At 35.7% G+C, this 12033-nt stretch overlaps 1 protein-coding gene across 1 annotated transcript in view; it reads left to right on the forward strand.

The window, feature by feature from the left end:
* The window catches only part of mtrex (Mtr4 exosome RNA helicase), a 44753-nt gene that overhangs the window by 22538 nt on the left and 10182 nt on the right, over nt 1-12033 (forward strand). Inside the window, exons 16-23 of the mRNA XM_073829049.1 lie at nt 1054-1204; nt 2797-2969; nt 3098-3166; nt 3521-3649; nt 4740-4850; nt 7688-7876; nt 11396-11559; nt 11750-11855. Of these exons, the coding sequence (XP_073685150.1) occupies nt 1054-1204; nt 2797-2969; nt 3098-3166; nt 3521-3649; nt 4740-4850; nt 7688-7876; nt 11396-11559; nt 11750-11855 (1092 nt within the window). The remainder of the gene's footprint in view (nt 1-1053; nt 1205-2796; nt 2970-3097; nt 3167-3520; nt 3650-4739; nt 4851-7687; nt 7877-11395; nt 11560-11749; nt 11856-12033) is intronic.

Below are 12033 nucleotides of genomic sequence, written 5' to 3' on the forward strand. Positions count from 1 at the left end.
CTCCTGCCTACCAGGACTCGTCTCTGCGGACTCCCGATTTCCCCCCTCTGAAGTATTGCTCAATGCCTTCCTGATTGAATTTGAATTGTATTCCATCATGGTTCTGCTGTAAAGTTTCCGAGAGAGTGCTAGGAAAGCCATGTTATTAAAATAAATCGACTGGCATGCCAGTAGTGCCTTCTCAGTTTTCTTCTTCGAGTTATTCTCTGTGTTGCAAAACCTGTTGATTAATAGACAGAGCTGTGTGGTTTTCTTATTCTTCCTGTGGTCAGTAGATGGTTACGCTTGCTAAAAAATAGTTTTAGTGGTTGAGTAGTTTTATTTTGTTTTTCTGTTTGTGTTGTGGAATTTGAGAGATGTTTGCCTTGGTAACACAAGATCTTTATTTTAAACATTGTAATTGTCAATCAGGTGATTATTAAATATTAAAGGAGAAGTTTGCTTTCAGAACAAAAATGTACCGATAATTTACTTACCCCCTTGTCATCCAAGATGTTCATGTCTTTCTTTCTTTAGCCGATAAGGAATTGCTTTTTAAATTAAACATTTCAGTATTTCTCTCCATATAGTGGACTTCGATGGTGCCCACGAGTTTAAACTTCCAAAATGCAGTTTAATTGTAGCTTCAAAGGGCTCTAAATGATCCCAGCCGAGGAAGAAGGGTCTTATCTAGCGAAACCATCTGTCTTTTTCTGAAAAAAATTTTAACCTCAAATGCCCATCTTGTCTAGCTCTGCGTGTACTCTTTGTATTCCAGTTCATGACAGTTAGGGTACAGTGAAATTTGAAAAACTATTACAGTACAGTGAAAAAACAGTTTTTTGGGTGAAATAGTTTTTGTTTTTTTCTGAGGAAGAAAACACCTAAGCTATTTTTAGAACAAATATGTGCTTTTGAAGATAAATATTGTCAAATGGTTAAATGCATCACCCATCCCTATTGTTGCACGGAACCGTTTTTCCTCATTTTCCTCTCACCATATGGGTGTCAGCGAATTATGTTGGATTTATGTCATATTCATGATTTATTCAGTAGCTTCTTTTATTCTTGTAGGGTTCAGCGGATCCTCTGAACAGTGCGTTCCACCTGACCTACAACATGGTGCTCAATCTACTGCGTGTGGAGGAGATCAACCCGGAGTACATGCTGGAGAAATCCTTCTACCAGTTCCAGCACTATAGAGCCGTGCCTGGCGTTGTAGATAGTAAGAACTAATGTGATTTAAAGAAATGTTTACCATAGTTAAAATTTTGTAAGCATTTATTCACCTTTGAGTTTCTTTATGTTAAACAAAAATGAAGATATTTAGAAAAACCTAAATATCATCTTTTGTTACATAAGAAAGAAACGCGTACAGGTTTGGAACGACATGAGGGTGAGTGAATGATGACAGGTTTCATTTTTGGGTGAATTAAGAGAGAGTTCACCCAAAAATGAAAATGAGCCTATTATTTACTCACCTTCCAGACGTCCTAGGTGAATATGACTTCCTTCTTTCAGACAAATCCAATCGGAGTTATAAAAAAATTATCCTTGCACTTCCAAGCTTTAGAATGGCATGGGTGGGTGTATCTCTTCATTAGTCCAAAACAAGTCCAATAGTGCAAAAGTGCGTCCATCCATAATAAAAAAGCGAATCCTGTAACGAATCTATACATATTTAAAATGCAATCACTTTAATCTAGCCTGAGCCGACTGGTCGTACATGGAAGCCGCAGAGGTGAAAACCAGTCTGGATTATATCAAAATCCTCAGACATTTTTCTTTACAAATCCTAGTTTTGTACTTCTAATTCATGAGCGGTGCTGTGTTTTTAACTCTCTCCACGGTGCGTTCGTGTATGTCACTTCTAATCAGCGCCATATGTCATCTGCCCAGAGCGGTTTCCAGTGTACAACAGTGTTGCCAAGTCTGCAAGTTTTCGGGCAGTTTATTTCTTTATTAGTTTATTTACTTTAACACTTTTGCCACTGGTCGTTTTTCCTGTCCACGGGTTGAAGTGAACCCCCAAAAATGTGATATTTATCCCCTGGAATGTGAATTTTTACCAGGGGAACTCCACCAAAAAAACCACCATAAATGTGTTTCACCTCCCCAAACACAGGATTCTCCTCAACTTGATTGGCCTGTTTTTCAGTAGCAATTAGGCAGGTTTTGTTGTGAAAACCTGAGAACCCTTGGCGCAAGCTAGATTAAAGTGATTATTACACTTGAAATATGGATATTCGCTACTTTAGGCCTTTATTCACTCCCTGGAGCTGTGTGAGGCACTTTTTATAATGGATGAATGCACTTTATTGGTCTTGTTTTGAACTGATGAAGAGAAACACACACCCATGCAATTCCAAAGCTTGGAAATGCTAGGATGATTTTTCTATTCACTTTCAGAATCAAATTTTACAGGTAATTTACTCACCCAAACTTGCCGGCACCATGGAAGTCCACTATATGGAGAGAAATCCTGAAATGTTTTCGACAAAAAACATAATTTCTTATCAACTGAAAGAAAGATATGAACATCTGGGGTGATTAAATTATCTTTAGAATTTTGTTCTGGAAGTGAACTTCTTTAATATAACTCTGATTGGATTTGTCTGAAAGAAGGAAGTCATATACACCTATGATGCCAGGAGGGTGAGTACGTAATGGGCTAATTTTGCTTTTGGGTGGACTAAGCCTTAAAGGAATACAGCGGTTAACTGGCTTATACAGAAGTTGGGTTGTCAGAGCTCGGAAACTACTTGAATGTTATTTTTATCATTCCTGTCTTAATTTCTGTTTCTATGATTCCCACAGAGATGAAAAAGCTGGAGGAGGAGTACAATGCAATACGAATCCCCAATGAAGAGAGCGTGGTGACCTACTACAAGATCCGTCAGCAGCTGGCCAAACTGGGCAAAGAAATTGAGGAATTTATTCACAAACCTAGATACTGCCTAGCCTTCCTGCAGCCGGGCAGATTGGTCAGGGTAAATGTTCAACGGCATTTTTGTCCACTTTAAACTAGCAACTTTTATTAAAAGGTGTAGCCTTCACTGACTTTTTGCTTGTTGAGCCATTGAAAACGCTAAGTGCTGTTTGTGTTTTTCCTATCCAGGTGAAGAAGGAAGATCTAGATTTTGGTTGGGGCATAGTCGTCAATTTCCAGAAGAAAGCAAATGCCAAGGTATTGCCATATGGTCTTTGTGCTTAAAGTGCTTATTATAAGAGGTCATATATCGCGAGGAGTCAAATTTGACTTGATCTTATGAAACGGATGTTCCTATATAAACACTGTGACTGGGAACTCAAGCCAAATGAGGAAAAAATAAATTGTAAGCTGCAAAAATGACTCATTCTGAACCTTTGCACCTTTCTGACATCAGTCATGATGACATGAATACATCAATGCTTGGTTCTTAAATGGCCAGCTGCAAAAAAACTAAACTACTGCATCTGTAAATGTCATAAAATGGACATCTTGTGAAGAACTACATTGTTTTTGGTTAAGAAACTAAATTTAATGTCTGTGTTGTTGTAGGCTGGAGGTGCTAATGTTGACCCGATGATTGTGGTGGAGGTTCTGCTCCACTGCAGCAAAGAGAGTGTGAAGAACGCAGCCACGGAGGCAGCCAAACCCGCAGGCCCAGGAGAAAAGGGCGAGATGCAGGTGAGTGACGGACACTGGGAATATCATAGCGAACGTGACCCAGAAACCCACCAGCTAAGATTTTATGTAGAAACCACACAGGAACCACTAAAAGACATGTTCAGTTATTTATATCTGTAATATTTCTGTTGTCAAAATGTTATTTTTAAAACATTAATCTTAATATGAATTTATAAATTTGATTACACTCATGCATGTATCTCTTTTTTCACCCTTTTTTTTATCCAACAATGTGCAAGCAGATTTGGTATTTCTTTCTTTACCTAAAACAAATAAATCTTAATGACAAAGTGAATTGTATACATTCTTTAGTTTTGAAGGTAAAATACCCCAACTGATATCGGCCTGGTATCGGCCGATACTCAGAATTTTTGGTATCGGATCGGTTTTGAAAAAATGGTATCGTTGCATCCCTATTCATGATATGCAATCGCAACTTTATATCACCCAATTTTGAGTTGCATCTTACAATTCTGAGGAAAAAAAATAATTTCAAGATGTAAACTCGCTATTGCAAGAAAGAAGTCAGATTTCTGACATAAAAAGTCACAATTACTTTTTAAAATGTTTTATTCAGTGGCAGAAATTGGCTTCCATAGATCAATATTATAAAATATATAAAATTCTGTGGAACATGGGATCTCGGCCTCAGCCAGGTGGATTTTGATCTGGTTTCAATTGGCTAGAGCTCCAAATACAGATGCTCATTGCCTTTTTAAAACATAATCTACTATAATTTGTCATCTGTGTCACAAAACATAAAAATCAAAAAGCACCTTGTTCCAGCTGTGATTGCAGTGTTTTTGTCATTGTTTTCCTCTGGTGACCTCTTTCCTCAAATGTTAAGCGATTTAGCTGAAGCTCCGGTGGTTTGTGGCTGGATGGCTTTAGCTGATGGCTCTTGTTTTTCTTCATCTCTGTGGGCTTGTAAACTCTGCTTTATGTCAACGCCGGTCCTGCTGAATGTGTTTAGATTGACCCTCCAGCTTCTCGCTGCGGTTTTGGTCGTATATGGCCATGGCGTCAAACTCTTCATGCAGAGGCAGCCAAAAGAGGTTCGTCCAATCAGAACTGTCTGTTTGTCTATCAGGTTGTTCCTGTGATTCTACATCTCATCACCTCCATTAGCTCTGTGCGCCTCTTCATCCCCAAAGACCTGCGGTCATACGACAACCGACAGAGCATGCTCAAATCCATCCAGGTCAGCACATATGCACACACACACACACACACACACACACACACACACACACACACACAGTGGGACGTACTATTTGCACTAGTTATTAAAAAAAGAATCTTTTAATGTTTTTAAACTTACACGAGTCAATTAAAAAAAAAATCATCACCTGCCCAATATTTGTCTTCACAACCTGGCAAGTTTAGTGATCTGCATTTATTTAGTATATAAAATGCAGATCACTAATAATATAAAATAAAGATATTTTGCCCTAATGTATATTAGTCTGTGTTCCCTCACACAGCTTGTCTTTTGTGTAAATCTGCTGCCAAACCTTCTCAGTGACAAACTGTAATAAGTCCAAACATCTTGATTATATTGTTTGCCATTATGGTTGCTAATTAAATGTTCTTATGCAACCTCTGTGCCACAATATAAAGATTCTTTTTGTTTGTTTTTTAATAGTATAATTTGCAAGTAATTATATTAGTTTTTCCAGTTTTAATAATGTGAAGAATGTGCATTTATATATTTATTATTTAATAAATCAGAAGTTGACATGCTCTTCATATGTGCTCATTATGCATTAATATGCAATAATTTCTTGAATGACAACGTTCATGATTGTGATAATTATTTTGCTCAGGATTATAGCTTAACTATTATGCAATATGACTAAAAGTTCATTGACTGAAACTAGACTATTAAAGTCCATCAAAACTTGACAAAAAAAAAGGCTGGTGCCTGGTTGCATAACAAGCTATAACTAGTCTTACATGTTAGTCATCAATTTTTTTCCTTTAAGACTGTTTGTAACTTGTTTTTTTCCCTCCCCAGTCAGTTACATAAAGATGTAGATTGATCTAACTAGTCTAGTCTAAACTAAAGAGCTATATAAGACTCATTACCCCTTACCTAATTGTTAGTTGGCAAAAATTGTGGTTTCTGCAGACTACAAAGTCTTAATTTGCTCTTAGACAAATTAAGGCCTAAAAAAATAAGGCCTAAAAATGTCTTAAATTGGAGAAGAACGTTTGAACTCATAGTCGTGGTATTAAATGTTGCATGCACTGCACAAAAAAAACATATTATAAGACACATACCTAAACCAAATGTGACCCTGGACCACAAAACCAGTCATAATGGTTTTAGTAAAGCTGAATAAGCAAGCTTTCCATTGATGTATGGTTTGTTGGGATAGGGCAATATTTCGCTGAAATACAACTATTTAAAAATCTGAGGGTGCAAAAAATCTAAATGTTGAGAAAATCCCCTTTTAAAGTTGTCAAAATGAAAATGTCAAAAATTAAGTTTAAGTTTAATCCTTAATATCCTAATAAATTTTGGTTTAAAGATCGATAATCAATCATTTTTTTTCACCCTTACAAAGCATTGTTGGCTAATGCTACAAATAAACCCGCTACTCAGGACTGGTTTTGCGGTCCAGGGTCACAAATAACAGAGTTATCTATAAATTTAAATATATATCTATAAATTTAAGTGAGTGCTTAAAACAAAAACAAATATCTGTCAGTGGGGCATAAAAAACATTTTCTCTTTGAATTTAGATTTTTTTCTGAGGCAGATGTGTAGGCCAAAGTTGGCGAAGATAAAAAATCTTCGCTTTTATTTTATCTCTGCTATTAAAAAATAAGAACAAAGATACATGCTAAATGTTAATAATACACATAATATACAAATAAAACACAGTGCTTTAATTTTCAAGTACAGTAGGAGTATTTAGCAGTAGCATTTAGGAAATTGAATTAACAAATATAAAAATAAAACACTATATACATACATTATAGATTGACTCTTATTAAAGCAACAGTATTGAAGTTCTATAGTCAAGAGCAGTGAGTGATTTTTTTTTTTTTGTTTTGTTTTTTTTTCTTCCCTGTTTTGTTTTATTAACCTACCATTACCCAAAAATGACAATTCTGTCATATACTCACTCTCGAGTTTCTTTTAAACATAAAACATGTTGAACATAAAGCTTACTTTTTCCCCCCACTATCAAAGTCAGTGGGGACTAGCTACTGTTATCCACATTCTCCAAAATATCTTTTGTGTTTAGCACAGGAAAAAAATTAATAGAGGTTGGGACAACATTTTGGGTGAACTGTCCCTTTAATACCAATCGGCAGCATGTTTAGTTCTCACGCTTTAAGAGCTGCGCTCATCTAATATCTACAGGCATGCCTCCTTTTTTGCTCAACTGTTTACTTTCACTTTAGACTTAACCAACTGTGTTTATATGTAACCCTTGTGAGTTTTTGACAGTATTAGAGAATCAGATGATAAAGATAACTTAGTCCAGTAATCAGGTACAGTTTGACAGGCTTTTAGCATTTGAAGCACATGCCACAACACCGCGGATGAAATAACGCTATTAAACCGGCAGGTCTTTAAAGCAAATGGAAATAATTCCGAATTGCAGCTAATCACGAAATATACGTTGTTCAACCCGATCAATCAGGATGTGAACGTATCACTATGCATTTAGGTTCTTTAGGTTCACTGTCAAAAATGTCAGTGTGAACGCAACGAACCTGAACTACAAGTGTGAACACACCCTAGGCTACATCTGTGCTGTTATTCCATGCATAGTGTAACAAATTGCTTAATCTTGTAATTCTAGAACATTCCATACACACTCTCACACTTCCTTCACACTTCACTGGATGGATCCCGGTTAGTTGCGAACACTAATCTCTAGGAGCGGCCGTGTGACTTTTTGTTCCCTGTTGGAACATCTCAACCGTTCTCCTAATGGAAGGTGTTGAATGAGGACATTATAATGATTTCAGAGGTTTTAAAGATAAAAGCACATGACTGCTTCTGTTTGTGCTTCCCAGGAGGTGCAGAAACGTTTCCCAGATAACATTCCTCTGCTAGATCCCATAGACGACATGGGAATCAAGGATCCAGCGCTGAAGAAGGTCATTCAGAAGGTGGAGGCGTTCGAGCACAGGATGTACACACACCCCCTGCACAGCGACCCCAACCTGGAGGCCGTTTACACTCTGTGTGAGAAGAAAGCACTGGTGAGTCCGCTATACGGCGGGATTGATAATGTTATGTCTTTTCATAGATGCAACTTTTTTTGGTCAACTCACGAGTTGCAAATGTCACTTAAAATATGGCTCTATTGTTTAAGGGGTGGGTGTCATTTCCTGCGGCTGAAATCTTGAAGGTCCACCAGAACTAAACAAAAGCGGGAAACTGACATTAGTGCAGGGTGAATAGGTGCTCAAATCGGATCGCAAACAACCATACGGCCCCATAGTCGCTCACATTGTGTACCGTTGGTATTAAGGGGATGAGTGTTTTTGTTTTAACACAGTCCCTGCAGGCGTCATGCATGGGTTATATTTGTTGCGTGTCTGGGACTTGGCATACCTCTCCAAACCAGATTAGACTGTTCTATAAAGATCTGCAGAGAGTAACGCCCCAGTACACCCCAGAACTTTTTAACAACGGCCACATAAGTGCTATACAATAGTCTTTAAAATATTAAATTTAATTGTATTATTTTTACATAATGTGAATCTTTAATATTAAAAATACTGTAATGCTTAAAATATGTACTATTTTTGTTTTATTTATAATATACTTGTAATATAGTATACTTATATTTTTTTTAAATAAATCACATTTTGGTGTTTTTTTTTTTATATAAAATTTACAAAAATATTTATTTTATGTAAAATTGTTTTTAATATTAATATAATGCTAATGAATTTATAAGTATACTTAATGCTACTTAATTTATATAAAATTATACAAATTTTTTACTATACATGCATGATATATGTGACCCTGGACCACAAAACCAGTCATAAGGTTAAATTTGACAAAACTGGGATTTATACATCATATGAAAGCTCAATAAATAAGCTTTCTATTGATGTATGGTTTGTTAGGATAGGACAATATTTGGCTGAGATACATCTATTTGAAATCAGAAATCTGAGGATGCAAAAAAAATCAAAAAGACTGAGAAAATCACCTTTAAAGTTGTCCAAATTAGGTTCTTAACAATGCATATTACAAATCAAAAATTACATTTTGATATGTTTACAGTAGGAATTGTACAAAAAATCTTCATGGAACATGAACTTTACTTAATTTCTTAATGATTTTTGGCATAAAAGAAAAATAAAAAATTTTGACCCATGCAATGTATTTTTGGCTATTGCTACAAATATACCCCAGCGACTTAAGACTGGTTTTGTGGTCCAGGGTCACATATTATATCATATATTGTAATATATAATATGTATTGTTAGTCCTAATACTTAAATATTGCAAAATTTTTGCTTAAATATTTAAAACAATATTGCTTAATTATTATGTAATGTATTATTTTTGTTTTCTTGTTTTGATGTTTAAAATAATTTGCTCTATCTGTAATATATTTAATGACTGGATTATATACTTAATATTCAGAATGTAATTACATTTATTTAAAATGTAGATTAAAATAAAAGATTTATATTTAGCTTATAAAACTGTGTTTTTGGTCATTTAAATGCATTTGAGTCTCTTCTAGGACACAAACATATTTTCTGGCTTATTGTGAGCTACCCTTGTTCATTGAGCTCATGCCCTAGTTGTAGGCGTGAATGTAGGTCATGGCATTTAGACCACACATTAGCTTTAGTAATGCACACTACAGCATACTTCAGCTTTCAATAATTTTGTATTGTTGACAGTTGGATGTGGTTTCTGGAGGAGTGAGAGATTCTTGCCCTTTTCACTTAAAAACAATTCGGCTTCTTCTCAGTGTCCTGTTTTCAGTCTGTCTCTGAATCACTTTAGAAGGATCCCAGATAAGCCTAAAAGTGGATAATGGCATTAGAGACTCTCAGACAGTGAGTCTTGTAAGGGGTGAATCAGCTGCAGCGTAGCGAGCCAACACCATTAACCTTAGTTTCTCAACTGATACCAGCTGTCTGGGCTGATTTGGGTTCTTTCTTTTAGTGAAAGGTAGCTAATTATTTAACATTAGTTAGCTAATTTGCACATAATTTAGTCAGATATGTAATCCCATCTCATTACAGGTCAGTGGTGTCATTCTAAATATTGTCATTAGTTAAAGGAATGAAAAAATAGTGGTAATAGGATTGTTAAAGGATTATTCACTTCTGAAATTGTTTTACCTTTTTTCTGTAAAGGGCGTTTGACTTTCGTTGCGCGTTCACTTTGTAAACACTGGGTTGGTACTTCTGCCTAGCTCACGCGTGACCTTTGCAATGTGATTACGCAATGCGTGAAGTTGTGGATGCAGAGCTAGTGCAAGATGAGCATTTGTAGTTTATAAGTATATACTTTTTTTTTTTTTTTTTAAGAAACGTTTCGCTAGATAAGACACTTATTCCTCAGCTGGGATCGTTCAGAGCCCTTTGAAACTGCAATTTGGACCTTCAACCCATTGGCTCCCATTGAAATCCACTATATGGAGAAAAATCCCTAGATGTTTTCCTCAAAAATCGTATTTTTTTGACTACAAAAAAAGACATGAACATCTTGTAAACAAATTCTTTAAGTAGCTTTAAAGACTACCATTTAATACAGGTTTTATAACTTTTGACAAGTATGTAATCTTGGGATCAAGTGAAATTTGAGTTTATTAAAACTATTAAAAATCATTTTGTTATTCAAAATTAACCTGAAATAAAAATTATTAGCTGAAAAAAATCCAAGGCACTGTTTTCATTCCATTTGTTTAAGTTGAAATACTAAAACTACTAAAACCTAAATAAAATGAAGCTAAACTGATTTTTTATTTTTTTTTAATAGACAAACTAATATAATATAAATTGTAAACAAAATAATGTAAAAAAAAAATGTTTTGTTAGGATAGGACAATATTTGGCTGAGATACAACTATTTGAAAATCTGGAATTTGAGAGTGCAAAAAAAATCTAAATATCGAGAAATTGCTTTTAAAGTTGTCCAAATAAAGTTGTAAGCCATGCATATTACTAATCAAGATTTACGTTTTGAGATCGATAATTTTTAGACCCATCTCTTCTTGGCTATTGCTACAAAAATTACCATGCTACAGAAGGCTGGTTTTGTGGTCCAGGGTCACATTTAAAATATTAAATACTGCAATTCTATATAAATAATAATACTAAAATAACAGTACTAAATACTAATGACAAATGTGTCGAGTGTTTTCGAAAAGCTTCCTGTTTGTCATCGTCGCCTCCATAAACACCCAAAATGGAATGGCTGGTGACGTTATACAGTAATAAGACTAGTTAACTTTTTTCTTTCAAAGAAAGAGTAGTAATTTTACATGAATCCACTCTAAATGACAGGAATAAATGAACTTGAGTAAATAACAGTATTCTTCTGTCTACCGAAATACATTGAACTAAGTCACATGACTTGGCTGTTAGTTATTCCTAAGTTAAACTAATTTTTGCCCATGTTTTGTGCACTTTAGACTGATAGTGGCAATCTCTATAAAAAAAATACATCCGATGTATTAAATCGCACATTTAAAACTGGAAGTGCGTCTTTTCTCACGGTCGATTGTGCTTGTATTTCAGATTGCAGGCGACATTAAAGCGGCGAAGCGCGAGCTAAAGAAAGCACGTACCGTGCTGCAGATGGACGAGCTGAAGTGCAGAAAGCGTGTGCTGCGGCGCTTGGGATTCGCCACTTCCTCTGATGTCATTGAGGTGAAAGGCCGTGTGGCCTGTGAAATCAGCAGGTTGGTTACCAAAAAACAAAAATACTTACACTTATATTTTGTTCTCACACCTCAAGTCCTTGTTCTAAATAATTCTAGTTATCAGACATCCATTAAAATCAAACAAACCAAAATTTGACTCTCAAACAGCTTCTTTTCAACACTCGGGCTCGTTTCTAAACCATGCTGTGGTGTTCTTGCATGTTTACAGTGCAGATGAGCTGTTGCTGACAGAGATGGTGTTTAATGGGCTGTTCAACGACCTGACGGCGGAGCAGGCCACCGCGCTTCTCAGCTGCTTTGTCTTCCAGGAAAACGTAAGGCCAAAATGTCGTCATGCACATGTTGAAAATGTGGCCGCAATGTAATGTGAGAGAAGTCAATGTGTTATGACTGTTATGGGCCCAAAAAGCCTGTAGTGTTTGGCTTGAAATGGTTATGAATGCAAGGAATGAGGTTATTCAAAGGTCCAGCTTCTATTTGAGACTTGTGACA

Source organism: Garra rufa, chromosome 23 (assembly GCF_049309525.1).
Source record: "Garra rufa chromosome 23, GarRuf1.0, whole genome shotgun sequence".
NCBI classification, from domain to species: Eukaryota; Metazoa; Chordata; class Actinopteri; order Cypriniformes; family Cyprinidae; genus Garra; species Garra rufa.